Source organism: Myotis nattereri (assembly GCF_964212035.1).
Source record: "Myotis nattereri genome assembly, chromosome: 17".
NCBI lineage: Eukaryota > Metazoa > Chordata > Mammalia > Chiroptera > Vespertilionidae > Myotis > Myotis nattereri.
The window spans coordinates 31,701,813-31,718,494 of NC_138092.1; the positions used below are offsets into that span (position 1 = coordinate 31,701,813).

General features: G+C 38.6%; 1 protein-coding gene across 1 annotated transcript in view; it reads left to right on the plus strand.

The window, feature by feature from the left end:
* Positions 1-16,682, plus strand: part of CHD7 (chromodomain helicase DNA binding protein 7) — a 181,205-nt gene that overhangs the window by 124,653 nt on the left and 39,870 nt on the right. Inside the window, exons 7-12 of the mRNA XM_081111504.1 lie at positions 3,928-3,983; positions 10,149-10,263; positions 13,663-13,746; positions 15,263-15,400; positions 15,494-15,615; positions 15,964-16,207. Of these exons, the coding sequence (XP_080967630.1) occupies positions 3,928-3,983; positions 10,149-10,263; positions 13,663-13,746; positions 15,263-15,400; positions 15,494-15,615; positions 15,964-16,207 (759 nt within the window). The remainder of the gene's footprint in view (positions 1-3,927; positions 3,984-10,148; positions 10,264-13,662; positions 13,747-15,262; positions 15,401-15,493; positions 15,616-15,963; positions 16,208-16,682) is intronic.

Below are 16,682 nucleotides of genomic sequence, written 5' to 3' on the forward strand. Positions count from 1 at the left end.
AATTTTTACTTTAAACAGATAGGTACCCACATTTTAGAAATAGGTATTACCATTTACAGATGACCAGGTTTATCTTATCAAGGAATTTAAAATTACTATAATCTATATGAGGGTGGAGTGTTTGTTGAGTTAGAGCGTTTTAGGATCTCCATGGAGAATATTAATGGAAACATTTCTCTGGAGGGGGAGATAGGCCTTGAGGTATGATTGAAGTAAGAGGAGTTGTGGAGCTCATCGAAGTGCTTGTAGATTACCAGTATTTCATAAAGGACAACAAAAAAAACAATCGGAAGGTTGTCCACATTAGCAGGTACTAACTTTTTAAACTGCTAATGTTCTCGAAATAGCTATGTTAGTTATCAGTTTTACTACATTGGAGGGAAGTATGGCACATAGAAACAAAAGGAAATTTGAGATTTTCCCGTGGATGCTAGCTGTGCCTGCTGGTCTGTTTCCTATTACCATGAATAATTGAAGAAGTAACTCTGAGAAGGTAGGTGCCTTTATCTCCCCCTGGTAGCACTATAGAAACTGGCTATGAGCTCTCAGAGCTGACCCTGCACGGTGCTGACACATAGTGGGGATGCAGTTGATGGTTTTCAGAGTTAGTTGATGTCACCACTGTAGCCTAAAGAATGATCTGTTACGATGGAGAGTCACAGAGGTCCCCTGTTTAACAGCATCTCCTTTCAAGTAAGGGCAGCTGAAGAGGCACTTAATGTTTTTCTAAACCCAAATGAATATGGGTGAGACCCAGTGCAAGGGATAGAGTTGATCCGTGTACTTGAATTTTGAGGTAGATTTAAGAATGGACTTTTGGATGGCATAAAGGTTAATTCTTTTGTTTTCCACTTTTAGTCATTATGTAGCCCTTTCTGCTTTGAGGAAAACTCAAATCCTTTTTGTATCAGAAGGCCTGAATTGTTTTAAAAGTTAACTCTGACTGTATTCCTTAACATTCTTTATCTTTCTCTACACCATATATCTTTTGAAGAGCTTATTTTAAATCCCAAGGTGTTTGTTTTAATCCTCACTAGCTAAACTCAGGAACAAAAAAATAGAATATAAGGAAGGCCAAAGTCTTCATCCCATTTGTTCCTAAGTCCTTTTCTCCTTAAGTGAGCCTACGATATGGCATCTCTCATAGAGTATGTGGTGGGTTGGCCCAGAGGTAGGAAAGGTTCGTACCTTTGCCGTATTGATACTTTGAGGTGCATTCTCATTCTTTTGTGCATTCAGAGAATTTTGTTCTTTTTTTATACTCAAGTGAAGCTTTGTTTCTGCAGAGTGACTGCCTAATTTACTAAGAAAATGCTTAGGAAAAGGCCATTCATTCTTTCAGGCTCTACAGGGTCATCATTTGCCGGATGGTTGGTGTAGATTCCAGGTGATGGAGGAGTCGCTTCGTTGCCTGATCAAAGTTCATGTGAACAGTGAGGCAAGAATGGCTTAATATGTTTGGAACTTAATTATCATATGAATAATAGGAATTTCAATAGATTCGTTTTGGAGTCTAATGAAAAACATATACACATTTCTCAAATTATTCTGTTGAACACATAAAATTACTTTAGAGGCCTGTCAAATTTAATGGTAGCCATCCAAGGAATAAAGTTGAGTGAAATTTGTGTGTGTGCAGAAATAGTGTCTTGACTCAGTTTTTTATTCTATATGCCTGCTATGAAATGACTTCTGAAAATTAAGGCATTGGGGGTGGTAGGGGTTGGAGCTGTTTTCAACTATCACCAGAGGCTGGTCAAACTGACCACCATTTAGAATAATTAAAACAGTGCTCCTGAGGGCTTATGAATTTTCACTTTGGTTAATTGTTTTGCTATTAGTAATGTAGAAGCAATCAGCATGATAATATTTATGTGAAATAAATGTTACAAAACAGTTCTATTTATAGTTCTAGGGGCAAGGAGGTGATTCAGTGTGTGGTCAGTGAGAGCACAGGCTTATAATTTGGGACATCCGAAAGCAGTGGGCCCTGGGATAATGCCACACCAGCTCCAGGTGCCTCTGAATGGGGCCTCAGAACCTAATCGCTTCCTCTGAGACAGCTCTAGACCTCATGTTCGGCATCTCCACAGCAGGTTCCCAGAGGAAAAGCTGATCATGATGAGAAAATGGGTATTAACCAGAGTCAGGGACAGCTGGAAAGATTGGGGAAAGGGGAAACATTGAAGTGAGAGACACATCGATTGGTTGCCTCCTGCACACAGGCACAGGATTGAGCCTACAACCGAGGTCCGGGCCCTTGACCGGAATCAAACTTATGACCCTTCAGTCCATTGGCCAATGCTCCAACCACTAAGCCAAGCCAGCTAGGGCAGTAGATCAAACATTTGAATTCCATTCTAGGTTTCAGTTTCATGGTGTGCTATGAGAAGCATCAGAAGGTATAGGCTCACCTTGGTTTTTGATTTTCTCTGGTTATCTGCTATCTTATCTTTGCCTTTCTACTAGAATCTCCAGTTCGGTGCAAAGATAACATAACCTTGAAATCACTGCTAGAAAAAAGAAAGATGGGTCCTAGATGCATTGTCACTAGAATTGGCTACATTTATCTCTAAATTAACTCCAGGTTTATGTTGCTGGCTTTTGAAGACACGCGGCAAACATTTCATTTTGGACAACTAAAAGTCTGAAACATCGACGGTGTTCTGAGTACTTTGGTTTAAGGAGCTGTTTTATGGTTGTGACCGTTTTTAAATCCATTATGGCAGAACCCGATATTAATGGGTTTGGACCACCTTCATGAATACTGTCTTCTTGGTGACCTTTAGGCAGGTGGAAGAACTGTTTCAAATTTGGGTTTAACTGGTACATGTGAGGGTTTTGAAGAAAAGTTTAAGTTCACAATCTTGGCAATAGTTTGAAGATTAGGAATCGAGGGAGACTGTAGCCTCTCTCATGTTCCTACTTGCCTTCACTTTTTTTTGCAGTATTTCTGAGACAGCTTAGCTCAGTGTGACCCTCAAGGCAGGTTTGGGTGCTCTTGTAAGAGTGTACAACCAATTCCTAAACATCTGTAAGTAGTGTTTATATCTGTATCCCCGATTTATCTGATCAAATGTTCCAGAAGAAAATTACACATTATGACTTGTTCAATAGCCTAAAACCAAAAGGAAAAAATGTCTTGAAAGGCATGCTGAACATGTCATACGAGTGGTATCTTCTGCATCCACTGTGGTCGGTAGGATCTGGGGAGATGGTACTGATAAAGTGACCAGGGAAGTCTTGATTGGCTGGCGTGCATCACAATGCTAACCTTACCTCAGTGTAGTATTTGGAGTGTTAATTTTATTTGGCCGCGATGCATGTGAGACATCTTGTCTGAGAGATTTTAATTGTACCAGTGAGTAAAACTAAAACTGTGAATACTGATGCACTGAAATTACAGCATACGCACAAGGTTTAGTTTTATACGGTTTCTTGTTTAGAGTTATTAACTATATGGAGGAATAAATGTCTTTTAAATATTTTAAAACATTACAAAACCCACAATGTAAAGTTGCCATGAGGCAGCCAAGAATAATACATATGGCATTCAGGAGAGCAGTTGCTAATTGGCTGCTGCCTGAGAAAATGGTACACTTGGCGTCTACTTAACACTGTGGGTTTGGCAGGAAGCCAGATTTGGGGTCAGGTTGTTGTGAATGAAGCTGCATGTGGTTAGGGAGGAGTTAAAATGATTCATGTCTTAGGAGCCTTAGCACGTCGAGCAACATGCAAGGGCCTAAATGTGTGTGTCAGGCTACAACCCCCGGCCGCCCACCAGCTCACAACGTGCTCGTTGCTACCAGGACGGCCTGTGCTGCCTCTGTCATTCCCATTTCATGTGCGGATGGGAGTAACCCTTTCCTTTTGGAATATTCCAGTAGATGGTTTTAAGTATGTGCCTGAAATTTTCTTTTGTTGCAGAAGGAATCTGGAGAGGAGGTAGAAGTTGAGGAATTCTATGTGAAATACAAAAACTTGTAAGTAGATTGTGATTTTTTTTTTTTGAATTGGGGAATATATTTTTTTGAAGTACTAAAAAATGCTTTAAAAATATTGGGAAAATAAAAAGTAATTGGAATTTGGAAACTGTGGTGTGATTTATTTAGAACTTTGAAGACCATTGCCTAATACCTTTTGATATTTCATGAATTTAATTTCCTGGAAAAGGTGTAATGGGTGTAAAGATGGACTAACTTTCATGCATAACCACGAAGTTCTTTTTAGAGGGGTAAAAACTCCTACAGTAAGAGAAAGTGAGTAGCAATACTACTGGCCTATCCTCTGAGGAGGAGTTTCGCTCTGTGGGGCTCCCCTTCCTCCCTCTCTGTGTGTGGGAGGCTGGGCACTTGAGGCGAGAAGTCCACCGTCAGGCCAAAGCCCTAGAGAACCGGGATGTCACTCACATGTCGAAATGCAGTGAGCTGTGTTGACCTGTTTTTGTTTCTGATTTTTGTTCGGTGAAGTTGAATTGCATAACTTTTAAAAAACTGAATTGAAAACACAGTGAGTTGTCTGCATTGTAGATGTAGGCAGTTTACTAGGACTGAACACACACTTTGGCGAGACAGCATCCTTTTAAGGGTCAGTAGTCATCTTGCTGAAGAAGACTAAGGGCGTTTTCCAACCTACGTAACAGTCACAGGGCAAGGACGAGAATACTCACTGATAACGTAAACATTCATTTTTCTTTAAACGTTCTAGGAGAAGGAACTCAAATACCATATTAATAAATTCCAGGGTTTAAAGGCAGGCTTTTGGAGTTACTGTCTGCACAGCCTAAGAAAACTTACCCGACCCTCGATAATAAAAGTATCAGCCTCGTGCTTTTTATCCTTCTGCAGTGCTGCACTTGGCATTGTGTTAATGAAGTTCTGTGAGCAAAACCTTTTACCAAGTAAGAAGATAAGGAAGCCTCTTACCAGTGTACAGTGAGAGTACAAGGAAATACGGAGTCTGGCAATAAAAAATGTTCAGTAAACATTCAATGTCGTCATCATTTGCTACTCAGAGCACGATGAGTTTGCACAGTTGGAAATTATGGGTATGACATGATTTTATATAGTCGTATAAAGAGTGTGGTAAGGGTAGGTAAGGAGGAGATAACAAAATAAGCCAGAGAGAGTGAGTTCTTGGTACACTTACCAAATTAAAGTTAGAGCAAAGGTGCTTAAATAATGATTCCATAAAAGGCACCGGCAGGTAGGCACCCACTAAATCAGGGTGGGGCAGTGGGACCGGGGGTGCTGGTCATAGAAACATCTCACTTGGCTGGCACAGCCCCAGAGGAGCTCACGGTGCCCCTGCCCAGGGACTGCTGCCAGGCCGGGGGGCCGACCGTCCTTCGTCAGTCAGATGAGAGGACGCAAAGGTTCTAAAACAACAGCTTTCCTAGCTGACGTTATTGGGATCTAAAGGAAATTAAAAAGTCCATAAAATGAACAGTTTCTGTTAACCTTTTTTTTTTTTTTGGACATAATTTCAGTTTTACAGGAATAATGCAAAAATGGTACAAAGAATTTGTTTTTCATTGTGTAATTAAAAAGTGTCTTGTAGAAAGATACTTTGAAATAAATGTGGTAATGGCTGCTAAGTGGTGATTTAGTGATTTCATCACTCCTAAATTTATTAGTTGGGTTTCAACTATAAGGAAGAGCTTTAATCTTTTTACCCACTTGCTTATTTATAGCCGTGCAGACTTGTGGCGTTTTACTTGACTCCGTGGGCCATAATTCTTTATTATCATTTACTTTGCTCGCAGTATCCCAGCTTTGACCATTGGGAGCCCCTTCAATCCGGCCCCTCTCTCCTTTTGCCTTGTCCCGTCTTCTCTGAGCTCTTCCTTCCTTTTCTGACACAGGGCGATGCTCCGACTCCTCTGGCAGTTTTCTTAGATGTGCTCATGGCTGCCGGGGAGTCATGCTCGGCCCTCTCAGTGGACAGGGCTAAGAGGGGGGTGCTTATGTCGGCGTGTGCACTTACGTGCATGGACATATGTATGTCTCTGTGTCATATATACACACGTCACACACACACATACATGTTAATTACATAAACACACACCTCTACCTACCAACCTAACAACAGTAAAAAACAGTGCCTTTATATTGATTACTTCCAAATTTATTTCAACCCCACAGGGTTTATTCTGTCCTTTCCCCTTCTAATATTAATAACTCCCTTCTTTGACCACAAGAAACCTGACTCTTATTTTCTATAATATGTTTGCTTATTTGTCAGTCCTAGAATATACAGGAAGTGGTTTCAGAAAGACTAGACCACATGTCTGTGAAGAAGAAGCCTGCTAAGGAGTTCATTTGGCATTTGTGTACAGTTTTTTCAGCTTAGCCCGAGGGTGCAGAGGCCAAAGCCTTTGTTCAGGTTTCCTTGGGCTAGTTCTCCTCCTCCTCCTGCCCCCTTGCAGTGGGGTTTCTGTTTGTATTTGTGTTCCTTTTTAGCTCCCTGCCCCCATTCTTTCTGATACATATAATTCAAGTTCATGAAATATTCACTGGCTCAGAAATCAGAATTACACACCAAAGAAGTGTTACCCCCCTCTCCACCCCGTTCCTGCTTTCCTTCTTATTCCCAGATTTATCCTTTCCAAAATTTTGCCATGAGCATGCATAGAGATGTGTATGTGTGTATGTGCATATATATAAAATATAATACCTATTTCCCCTTTTTGCACACAAAAGAATAGCATATTAGTAGTATGTATTTGCACTTTGCCTTTTTCACAAGACTGCATTCTGGAAATGACTTGACAGTTCATAAGGTCTTCATTCTTTGTTACAGCTACGTAGTACTCCATTGCACGGCCATCTCATAACTTATTCAGCCAGTCTCCTCTGTAAGTGGCTTCTGATAGTTTACAGTAACAGATAATGCTGCAGTAAATATTCCCACTCCTGTATATTTTCGAATTGTTGGAGGCATAGCTTCAGGGTGAATTCCTAGAAGTGGGGTTGCAAGATCAAAGGCCGAAGGTACATGCAGCTCTGTCATTGCCACATTTCCTTCCATAGGCCTGTGTCGGTTTGCATCCAGTCCGCAATGGCAGAGAGCACCCGCTTTCCCTCAGTCTTTCCAACAGAGTGCAGTTTACTTTCTACTTTTTGTGAGAAATTGTATTTCAGTGTAGTTCCAAGTAGCATTTATTTTTATTCTGAATGAAGTCGAACATATTTTCATAAGCTTAATGGCATTGTATATCTTATTTTGTCAGTTGTTTGTTCATGCCTTTTGCTCATTTTTCTGTTGTGCTCTCCTCAGTTTTTAAGTATCCTTTATATTAGTTCCTTATCTGTGTTGTATATTGCAGCTACCTTCCCTCACCCCCAGTTTCGATTGTCTTTTAACTTTATTGCATTTAAGTTTAAATATCTATATTTATACAGTTATACCTATTAATCTTTTCTTTTATTGGGACTGGCTTCTGAGTCACAGTTAGGAAGCCTTTCTCTGCATCCAGGTTAGAGAGGGATCGCCGTGTTTTCCTCTAGACTCTAAAGCTCGCATGGATTCATTGTCTGTGTGTAGGTGCCTCATCCACTTGGTGTTTATCTCCGTCCCAGCTATTTGAGGTGCAGCTAAAGATACATATTTATTTGACTCTTATCTGTGGTTTAGTCTGATCCTTTCGTCGTGAGCCTGTGCACACTGTTTTCCTTATAGAGGTTTTACAGTGTATTTTAATATCTAGATTCCCCTAAGATCATTTCCGTTTTTAATGTTTTCTTTGATATTCTTGCATGTTTATTTTAATATTTAGTTCAGCATTAAGTACTCTTGCTCCATAAAAATGCTTGTTTATATTTTTATTTACATTGTGTTGATTTGCATATTTATAATGTTGATTCAGACTGTCTAAAAACAAGGATATCTTTACAGTTGGTTCAACTCTAATTTTGTGTCTGTTACAGGAGAGTTTTAAACATGTCCTTATATTAAGTTTCACACGTTTCTTATTAAACTTACTAGTATTTTATCTTTGTTGATATTATAAAAGAGATTTTCCTATAACATGACATCTTCTCACTTGTTATTATTTGTGTGGATGGAGACTGTTGACTTAATTTTATACCCTGCTACATTACTGGAATTATTTTATATTTTGAATAAATTTTCTAATTAATTCTCTAGGGTTTTCCAGTTATGCAATTATATCATCTACAAATAGAGATAGTTCTACTTCTTATTGTATTGCTCCTCCTGCTTTCTCTCATCTAATGGCATTGGATAATGCCTTGAATATGATACTGAATAATAGTGGGGAGAGAGCACACCCTTCACTTGTTTCTGATCTTGGTGAAAAGCCTGGGGTGGGGTTTTTCTCCTTATAGTGAAGCAGAGTTACTGACCGAAAACTTCAGCCCAGTTTGTGAGAGAGAGAAGCACTTGTGCCCACGTCCTGGTCACGCCGGTGGTGGCCTGTGCCCACGTCCCGGTCCCGCCGGTGGTGGCCTGTGCCCACGTCCCGGTCACGCCGGTGGTGGCCTGTGCCCACGTCCCGGTCACGCCGGTGGTGGCCTGTGCCCACGTCCCGGTCGCGCCGGTGGTGACCTGTGCCCACGTCCCGGTCGCGCCGGTGGTGGCCTGTGCCCACGTCCCGGTCGCGCCGGTGGTGGCCTGTGCCCACCTCCCGGTCGCGCCGGTGGTGGCCTGTGCCCACCTCCCGGTCACGCTGGTGGGGCTTCAGAGGCCTGCGCACTGCAGTCAGAATAAGAGCACTGACTGCACGCAGCCCCTTCCTCCCCAGGAACTAGGAGACTAGGATAGGTTATGCTTAAATCTGCTTCTGGTTATAGCAGTACAGAGTACTATATATTGAGAATTTGGAAGATCAGGGTTGAAAGTAGAAAATAAAATACTTGCAATCTTACCACCACAAAATGATCATTACTAACATTTTGATGCATTTTCATCTAGTGTGTTTTCTCTATGAATATGTATGTACAGGGTTTATGTCAATTCATATCTGTATAGGCATATATATTTAAAGTCAGTGTCTCCCTCAGTCAGTTGTAGTACTAAATCAGTCCTCCCTTTGAAAATGCCTATTAAACATTACGTAAATATAAATGATATGATCCTTAATATCATAAGTGTTCCCATATCATTAATCATTTTTGAAAGATTTCATAATGGCTGCACAGTTTCTAAGAGTAAGTACCTTGATTTTGAAAGAATATATATTTATTTATTTATTTATTTATTTATTTATTTATTTTCAAGCCCCTCATTTCTTTTTAATGCCCTCACTAGTAAGAGAAATAAAGTGACACTTGAGGCCATCAGGGGTAGGGAGAGAATGATGGTACTAAAGAATATTGAAATACCAAATAAAATAATGTCAAAGTGACCATAAAGCATTACCTATATACCTGTGAGTGCTGGGGAAGGAAAAGGAGGGTGGAGAGTATTGAAGTTGAGGTTAGAGGAAACACAACGTGCTCAGAGCAGGCTGATGAGTCTGAAGGGGAGGGGATGTGCCCATTGCAAGGACAGGGTAGACATTAGAGACGGAGAATGCACAGGGAACAAGGGGCATCATTGCAGAGCTGGAAGAGCTGGGCTGGGCTGGGCTGGGCTGGGCTGGGAGGCAAGAACTGGCTAGGAGCAGTTAGGGGCATGGGTGATCAGAGGGCGGGTGGGCGGTGGGCCCTTTTCCCTGATTGCTCTGGATAGGACTCAGTGTTAGGTTTGCCTTTGCTATTTCACATTTGGAATTTGAGTTCTTTTAACTTGATGAAAACCTTTTATTTCTCAATTAATGGTAAAAGGCTCAAAATATACATTCATAATTAAGGCTACCCTCCAGTTTTAACTGTTTTGTATTGAAGTGTAATCCATTTACTTATAAAACACCTTGTTGTTGGGTTATTTATTTATTTATTTTATGGGAAGTGGATAAGAGAGCTGGGGGGCTAGGACAGAAGGCACATTTTAGGCACTGTTATGATTTTCTTCTCTTAGTCTCAAAACTTAGTAATTATGTTGAATGTTGCTCAGCAGCCTGTGTGAGTAAACAGGTTATTTTGCTAATTAGCTGTTTAGTTGACTTTGGGGGAGCTATAAAAGACATATAATAAAGGATTCATTATTTTTCACATGTTTCAAGTATATTATTTTATTTTTTTTAGCTCTTATCTTCATTGTCAATGGGCATCTGTAGAAGATCTGGAAAAAGATAAGAGAATTCAGCAAAAGATTAAACGATTTAAGGCAAAGCAGGGCCAGAACAAATTCCTTTCAGAGGTATGAAATACCTGGTTAATTTTCAAAGTATTTACTTTATTTAAATGTTATGAATTTTGAATTTTATTAAGAAAAACTAGTTTGCCTCATTTGATACTGTTACTTGCATATTGGTAACTGGTTATTGCTAAAAAAAATTTGTAAACAGGAAATTTCTTATTCTTCCTGTTGCTTAGTCTAGAAGATACTGGTCCTTAAGATACTGTGTGGAAATATGATGGTATGATTACAGTCTTGTAATGAAAGTCCAGTTAGTAGATATTAAAAAATGTAAGTAGAAAAAAGTTCTATTAAGATTTAGCAGGTTAAAAACTCTAAGGTACACATTAAATACAAATTCTAAGAAATAAAAGTTTATTTCTTTTGGGGAAGGTATGAAGCAAACTTCTTTTGTTCAAGTCAGTGCCTCATTACAGAAAGTTCACTCGACTAATTTTCACAAATGCTGTGCTGTGGTGTAGCAATTGGCATAATATCTTTGCTATCTCCCTTTATCTTGGGTTATCAATTATGATGAGAAGGTAACCATACCTAGGGCACGGAAGAAAAATTCACATTTTTAAGAAGGGCCAAGTTTCCCCCAACATAGTCAACTACGTTTAAAAAAAGTGCTTTCACACACTGCTTCCTGGGGGCTCTGGACTGTTGATCACCAGTTTGGTTTCACTTACAGCCTCCAGTAGATTAAAACAAAACAAAACAAAACAAAACAAAACAAAGCCTTCACACTGAAAGATTAAACTTGCTGGTTTCTTAGTTTTCTTTTCCATTAAGGAGTTAACAGAATATAAAATGTAAGGAAGTGTGACATTGATGCAAAATAATACCTGTTTAATAGCCGATTTCACACCCCCACCTCTATTTAGAGATAGGGGTGGGGCCAGAAGAGTGGTCAATACTTTATGTCATAAAATCCTTATAATCTCAGGTGACAAGTCTGTGTTCCCCTGGAATCTGATTTTCATGCAGATTTTACATTGTTTACAGGCAGATTGTAAAGTGTGTATTAGATGGGGGATAAGGTGGTGGTGGCTTTACTGGACATATGTCTGGATCACCACTTCGGTTATTCTGGGTTGTAGGCGTCTTTGCAGTACAGTAGGTAGCACTGAGGGGAAGGGAGGTGTGCGAATGTGACTCGCTCCTTACATCTTGTAGAATATTTAGGTGATTCTCTGAAAGGGCAGTTTCTAAGAAAATAATGGGAAGTTCCATTTTTCATTCCCTTCTTAATGAAAAGAAGGTTAAATGTCTGTGACATTGGGCAAGTTGAAATCATTTAGCTTCCTTTTAGAAAGAGACACCGTATGTTCTGCTGACCTTTTCTATGGATTAGTGGCAAGGAACAGGAAAGCATGTTATGTTAACTTACCCTCGCAGCTTTGGGTCCTGGTTCTGTTTATTAAATTTATTTGGGCTGTGTTTCCTGGAGTCAGATGCACTTTAGGGACATGTGCCTGGCCCTGGCTCTGTAGCTTGTCTGTGTGGGTCTGTCTTTGTGGATCACCTCCACCAAGGTCAGAATACATTATTTTGCTAGTAACTTGTCAACTAGAATCTGAAGTTTTGACTTGAATGGAAGTCTGAAAAGAGAATCCAAGTGTTAGCAGAAAAGGATAAAGGAGATTCCTCTTTCTCTTGCACGCGCACATACACACTCACACACCTGTTTGTCTATATTCCATAGATGGTCCTGGATTTAGGTTTTACATGCTAAGTTCTGACTACTTTTACATTCTTTGTTTCACCTTCTGCTTTCTTATAAGTCTGCTGCAACTAAAATCTCTGTTCAAGGAGATTATTGAAGCTGGAAATTGCATCATATGCATGATGGCATGCATCAGTTATTCACCTGAAGGATAGAAATGTTTAGGAGTAAAGTTAAGGATTTAAATTCAGCAATGACAGCTTCTGTTTAAGAATGAGTTGTCTTAAAACCAGCATTTGTCAACAAAACTAGTTACTAGAAAGTTTTAGTGCTTATGCCATTAGGCATACACATATTGTGTGCCTAAATCTAGACTCATTTGCCAGTGCATTAATATATTGATATTTTAAATTAACTGAGTATTTCAATGTATTTTTTGCCTCGCTAATCAACTCTGTGTGAAGGCCTGAGTCAGTTGAAACATATTTTTGATTTTTGGTTTATAATTCACAGTTCAAAGCCCCCAAACCCAGTGTCTTAATGGAACAGTAGCCCAGAGAAGGTGTTATCCCTGAGCTTACTGTGATTGAACAGCTTATCTTTTCAACCTGCAATTCAGCGCATATGAAGTGTCTCATATGTCCTTGCAAAGCATTTTTATGCAGTTATGTTACTGATAAATTAATTGATAGGAACACGATAATATGAATTTTGTTTCCTAACTTATCTGACTGACTTATTTAAAGTATGGCTTACCAGGGGTGGGCAAACTTTTTGGCTCGAGGGCCACTATGGGTTCTTAAACTGAACCGGAGGGCCGGAACAAAAGCATGGATGGAGTGTTTGTGTGAACTAATATAAATTCAAAGTAAACATCATTACATAAAAGGGAATGGTTTTTTTTTTTTTTTTTTTTTTTTTTTTTAGTTTTATTCATTTCAAACGGGCTGGATCCTGCCCACAGGCCGTAGTTTGACCATGGCTGGCTTAGACTGTAACTTCCCTTTGAGTCATATTGTGTATTTTTTTAAAAAATACGTGATAACTTTGCAAGCAAGCAGTATTACTTTCTTTTGTAAAAATTGTTAATATATTGGCTAACCTAATTATTTAAGCCTTTTTTTTGTATCCCTAATACTTTTAACTAAATGCTCTATATTTGGTACAAATAAATCATTAGAACCTTTAATGGCAAGACTGTGTTCAAATGAGGTACTAATATTGATTGACAAAGGCAACCAAATATCATAAACTCTGTTCATACTAAAATATGAAATTCACTGGTTTCAATGTTTTTAGCTCTGGAATAACGTTCTCTAAATGATGCTGTAAGGCAGCAGACCACTCTGGGAGTTGTGAGATTCCAATAGCACGTACTGTGCATGGCTCTGGGTCTTTTTTGCAAGCTGTAGTTTCAAGAATGCTGAATGCATCGCATGCCATCAGCCTTTTGGATTGCTCATTAGTGAATTGTAATTTCACACTTCATTTAAAATATTCTTAAACATTCTCTCACAGTAAAAAGGTTTCACACAGTAATTAAAAGACCCAGTTAACGAAGTCTGAGAAGTCTGATTTCCTCATGGGGAATGATTTTGCTAAATTGTAGCATTTCAATTAATAAAAAAGAATTTGCCAAATATAAATTTTGTGTTGCTGTGACCCAAAATATTACTGCTCGGTGAAAAGTGGAATAGTGTTTACTCTCAGGAATTACATAAACATTTTAAATTGTTTTTCCTTTCGTGCAGATTGAAGATGAGCTTTTTAATCCAGATTATGTGGAGGTTGACCGGATAATGGACTTTGCACGTAGCACAGATGACCGGGGAGAGGTAACAAAAGATCATTCGTATTAGGGGGCGGAGCTCAGACAGCTTATGTGTGTTTACAGACAGGGATCGTGGCCATCCTAGGTCTGGTCCTGGTCAGAGCCTTGGATCATGGCACACTTGGTCTAAATTTAACTGAAATTTATTGACTTACTATTAGTTTTATGACTTAATAATAGTGCTAAATGTGTTCATATGTGGTCTGGGAGCTTTTTAAAAGAAATCAATTTTCAATATGAAACAAATAAATCGACATTTTGCACAATTTCAGAATATAATCAATAAAAAGAATTCAACACGTTTCAGTATAAATCTGTTATGTAGCACAAAATTTCCTTATGTAATTAAGAGTACAGTTGTAGCAGAATGGAGTTTAATATCATTTAACATTGGACATACTTAGTGAAGTTGATGAACTTCATTTAAAGTGGTGCACAGAGGATGTCAAATTAAGATCATATCAGTTACATGATATTTGACTTTTTTATTTTTTCTTATTTAGTTTTACTTGAAAAAATATGTTTCGTAATATATTTACATAGTACACCAAATGGTTTTAACATCATAACCAGGTCAATGTACTTTAGTCCTGAAATGAAGGTCAACAAACCCAAACATTTTCTAGAGGAAAAGACAAAGGAAATTCCATTAATCTATATTACCCCAAATATTTTGCTCCCCAATCTTTTAGAACTCAAAACACATTATTTTTGTAAAAGATTTTTAAAATTGATTTTTGGAGAGAGAGAGAAACATTGTGTGAGAGGGGAACATCGATTGGTTGCCTCCTGCATGCCCCCTACTGGGGATTGATCCTGAAACCTGGTCATGTGCCCTGCTAGGGAATCGAACTGGCAACCTTTCAGGGCACAGTAGGATGCCCAACCAACTGAGCCACACTGGCTAGGACTCAAACACATTATTCCAAAGTGATTTGGTACAAACAGTATTTCTCCCTTTAAGAAAAAGGCAGAAATCCTAATAAACTCAAGCCTTTTATTATTTTTTAAGAAACTAACCGATTATATAAATACTAGAGGCCCAGTGCACGAAATTCGTGCAAGGGGCTTGGCCCTTGCAGCTGCCTCCGCCCTCGCAGCCTCAGCTTCATCCGGAAGGTCGTCCGGTCTAATTAGCATGCTACGCTTTTATTATTATAGATATAGATACACTAAGATAATTTACTATATATGTTTGAATCAAATACCTGGTGAATGATTTTCACAGGCTCAAATTCAACTATTATTTACTAGATATTTATACTTTTTGGCTTTTGAACATTACTTATCAGTGACTTAAATAAAAATTAACTTGTTCTGATAATACTGCTCAATAATACTATTTCCAGTTTAGACTTGAGACTCTATAACTAGGGACTACTTTTAAAACTTCTACCCACTAAGTCTTACTGCTTCCTGGGTGGTGCCTGTTGACAAATGAAGTAGAGCACCCATTTCCTTTATACATAAAGTATTTTGGTCAAATGAATACGATTCTGATTCCTTTAAATGTGTCCCAGCCTGTGACTCACTACCTGGTGAAGTGGTGCTCCCTGCCTTATGAGGACAGCACTTGGGAGCTGAGGCAGGACATCGATCAAGCCAAGATCGAGGAGTTTGAAAAACTAATGTCCAGGGAGCCGGAAACAGTGCGCGTGGTAAGAGTTGGCTGAGGGTAGGGGATTTAATTTGAAAATAGCATCGTGCGGTCTTTGAGAAACCACTAATGGGATTTACTATATTTGAAACAGGAGCGACCTCCTGCTGATGATTGGAAGAAATCGGAGAGTTCCAGGGAGTATAAAAACAATAACAAACTCAGGGAATACCAGTTGGAGGGAGTAAACTGGCTACTTTTCAATTGGTACAACATGTATGTAAAACGTGTTTCCTTCACTTTTAAAAAGGCCTATTGTTTTTTCCTTTGTAGTTATTGAAAATAGTACTCAAATAAAACTTAATAACATTTAACTCTCTACTAAGATTATAATAAAACAGCAAACACTGGAAGTATGCTTATTATTTATTCAACAAATAATATAGAGGTTGATAGAAGTATGTAAAAGTAATTATTTCTTGGAAATGTACTTTACTGAAGCTAAGGAAAACATCTAAGATAGGCATTTGTGAGTATAGTAATATATGTTTTGTGGAAGAAAAAAAAGGCAGTGACTAATATCTGTACTCATTAAACTTTCCTTCTTTTATTTCCTTCCCAAAGGCGAAACTGCATTTTAGCAGATGAAATGGGTTTGGGAAAAACTATCCAGTCCATTACATTTCTCTATGAGATATATTTGAAAGGAATCCATGGCCCTTTTTTAGTAATTGCCCCATTGTCCACAATCCCCAACTGGGAAAGGGAGTTCCGTACCTGGACAGAGTTGAACGTGGTTGTGTATCATGGGAGTCAAGCTAGTCGTCGGACCATTCAGTTGTATGAAATGTACTTCAAAGATCCCCAGGTAAAACATCACAGGTAGTTTTGCCTATGCTTAGTCTGTGCATTTTAAAACATTGGGATTTAAAATGGATTCAGTGATTTGGGGGAAAGGTCTAGGTTTTGCAAAATTGAGAAGTTTGCTTTAGGTTTCTTACCTAACTTATGATTGTATTATATTCCTGCATGTCGTAATTACAGCTTTTCATTTTTATAGCTTAATCATTTTGATTATTAGATTAAAAATAAATGAAATTTTTTTACCTTGGATAATCAATGAAAATCACTTAATGTGTTGGTTTGCTAATTAGCTTTCTCTTGCAATTAAAAATGTAAATAGAAATAATATTTTGTTACATTTTTGCTGGAAATGAAAAATACTAGGCACTTAATTTTGAGAGAGACAATGAATGAAATACATCCAAAGGGAAGAGTTTATACTTTGGCTCTTAGCAATTACTGTGAATTTTCACTTTGCTAGTTACCTGTATGCAATTATT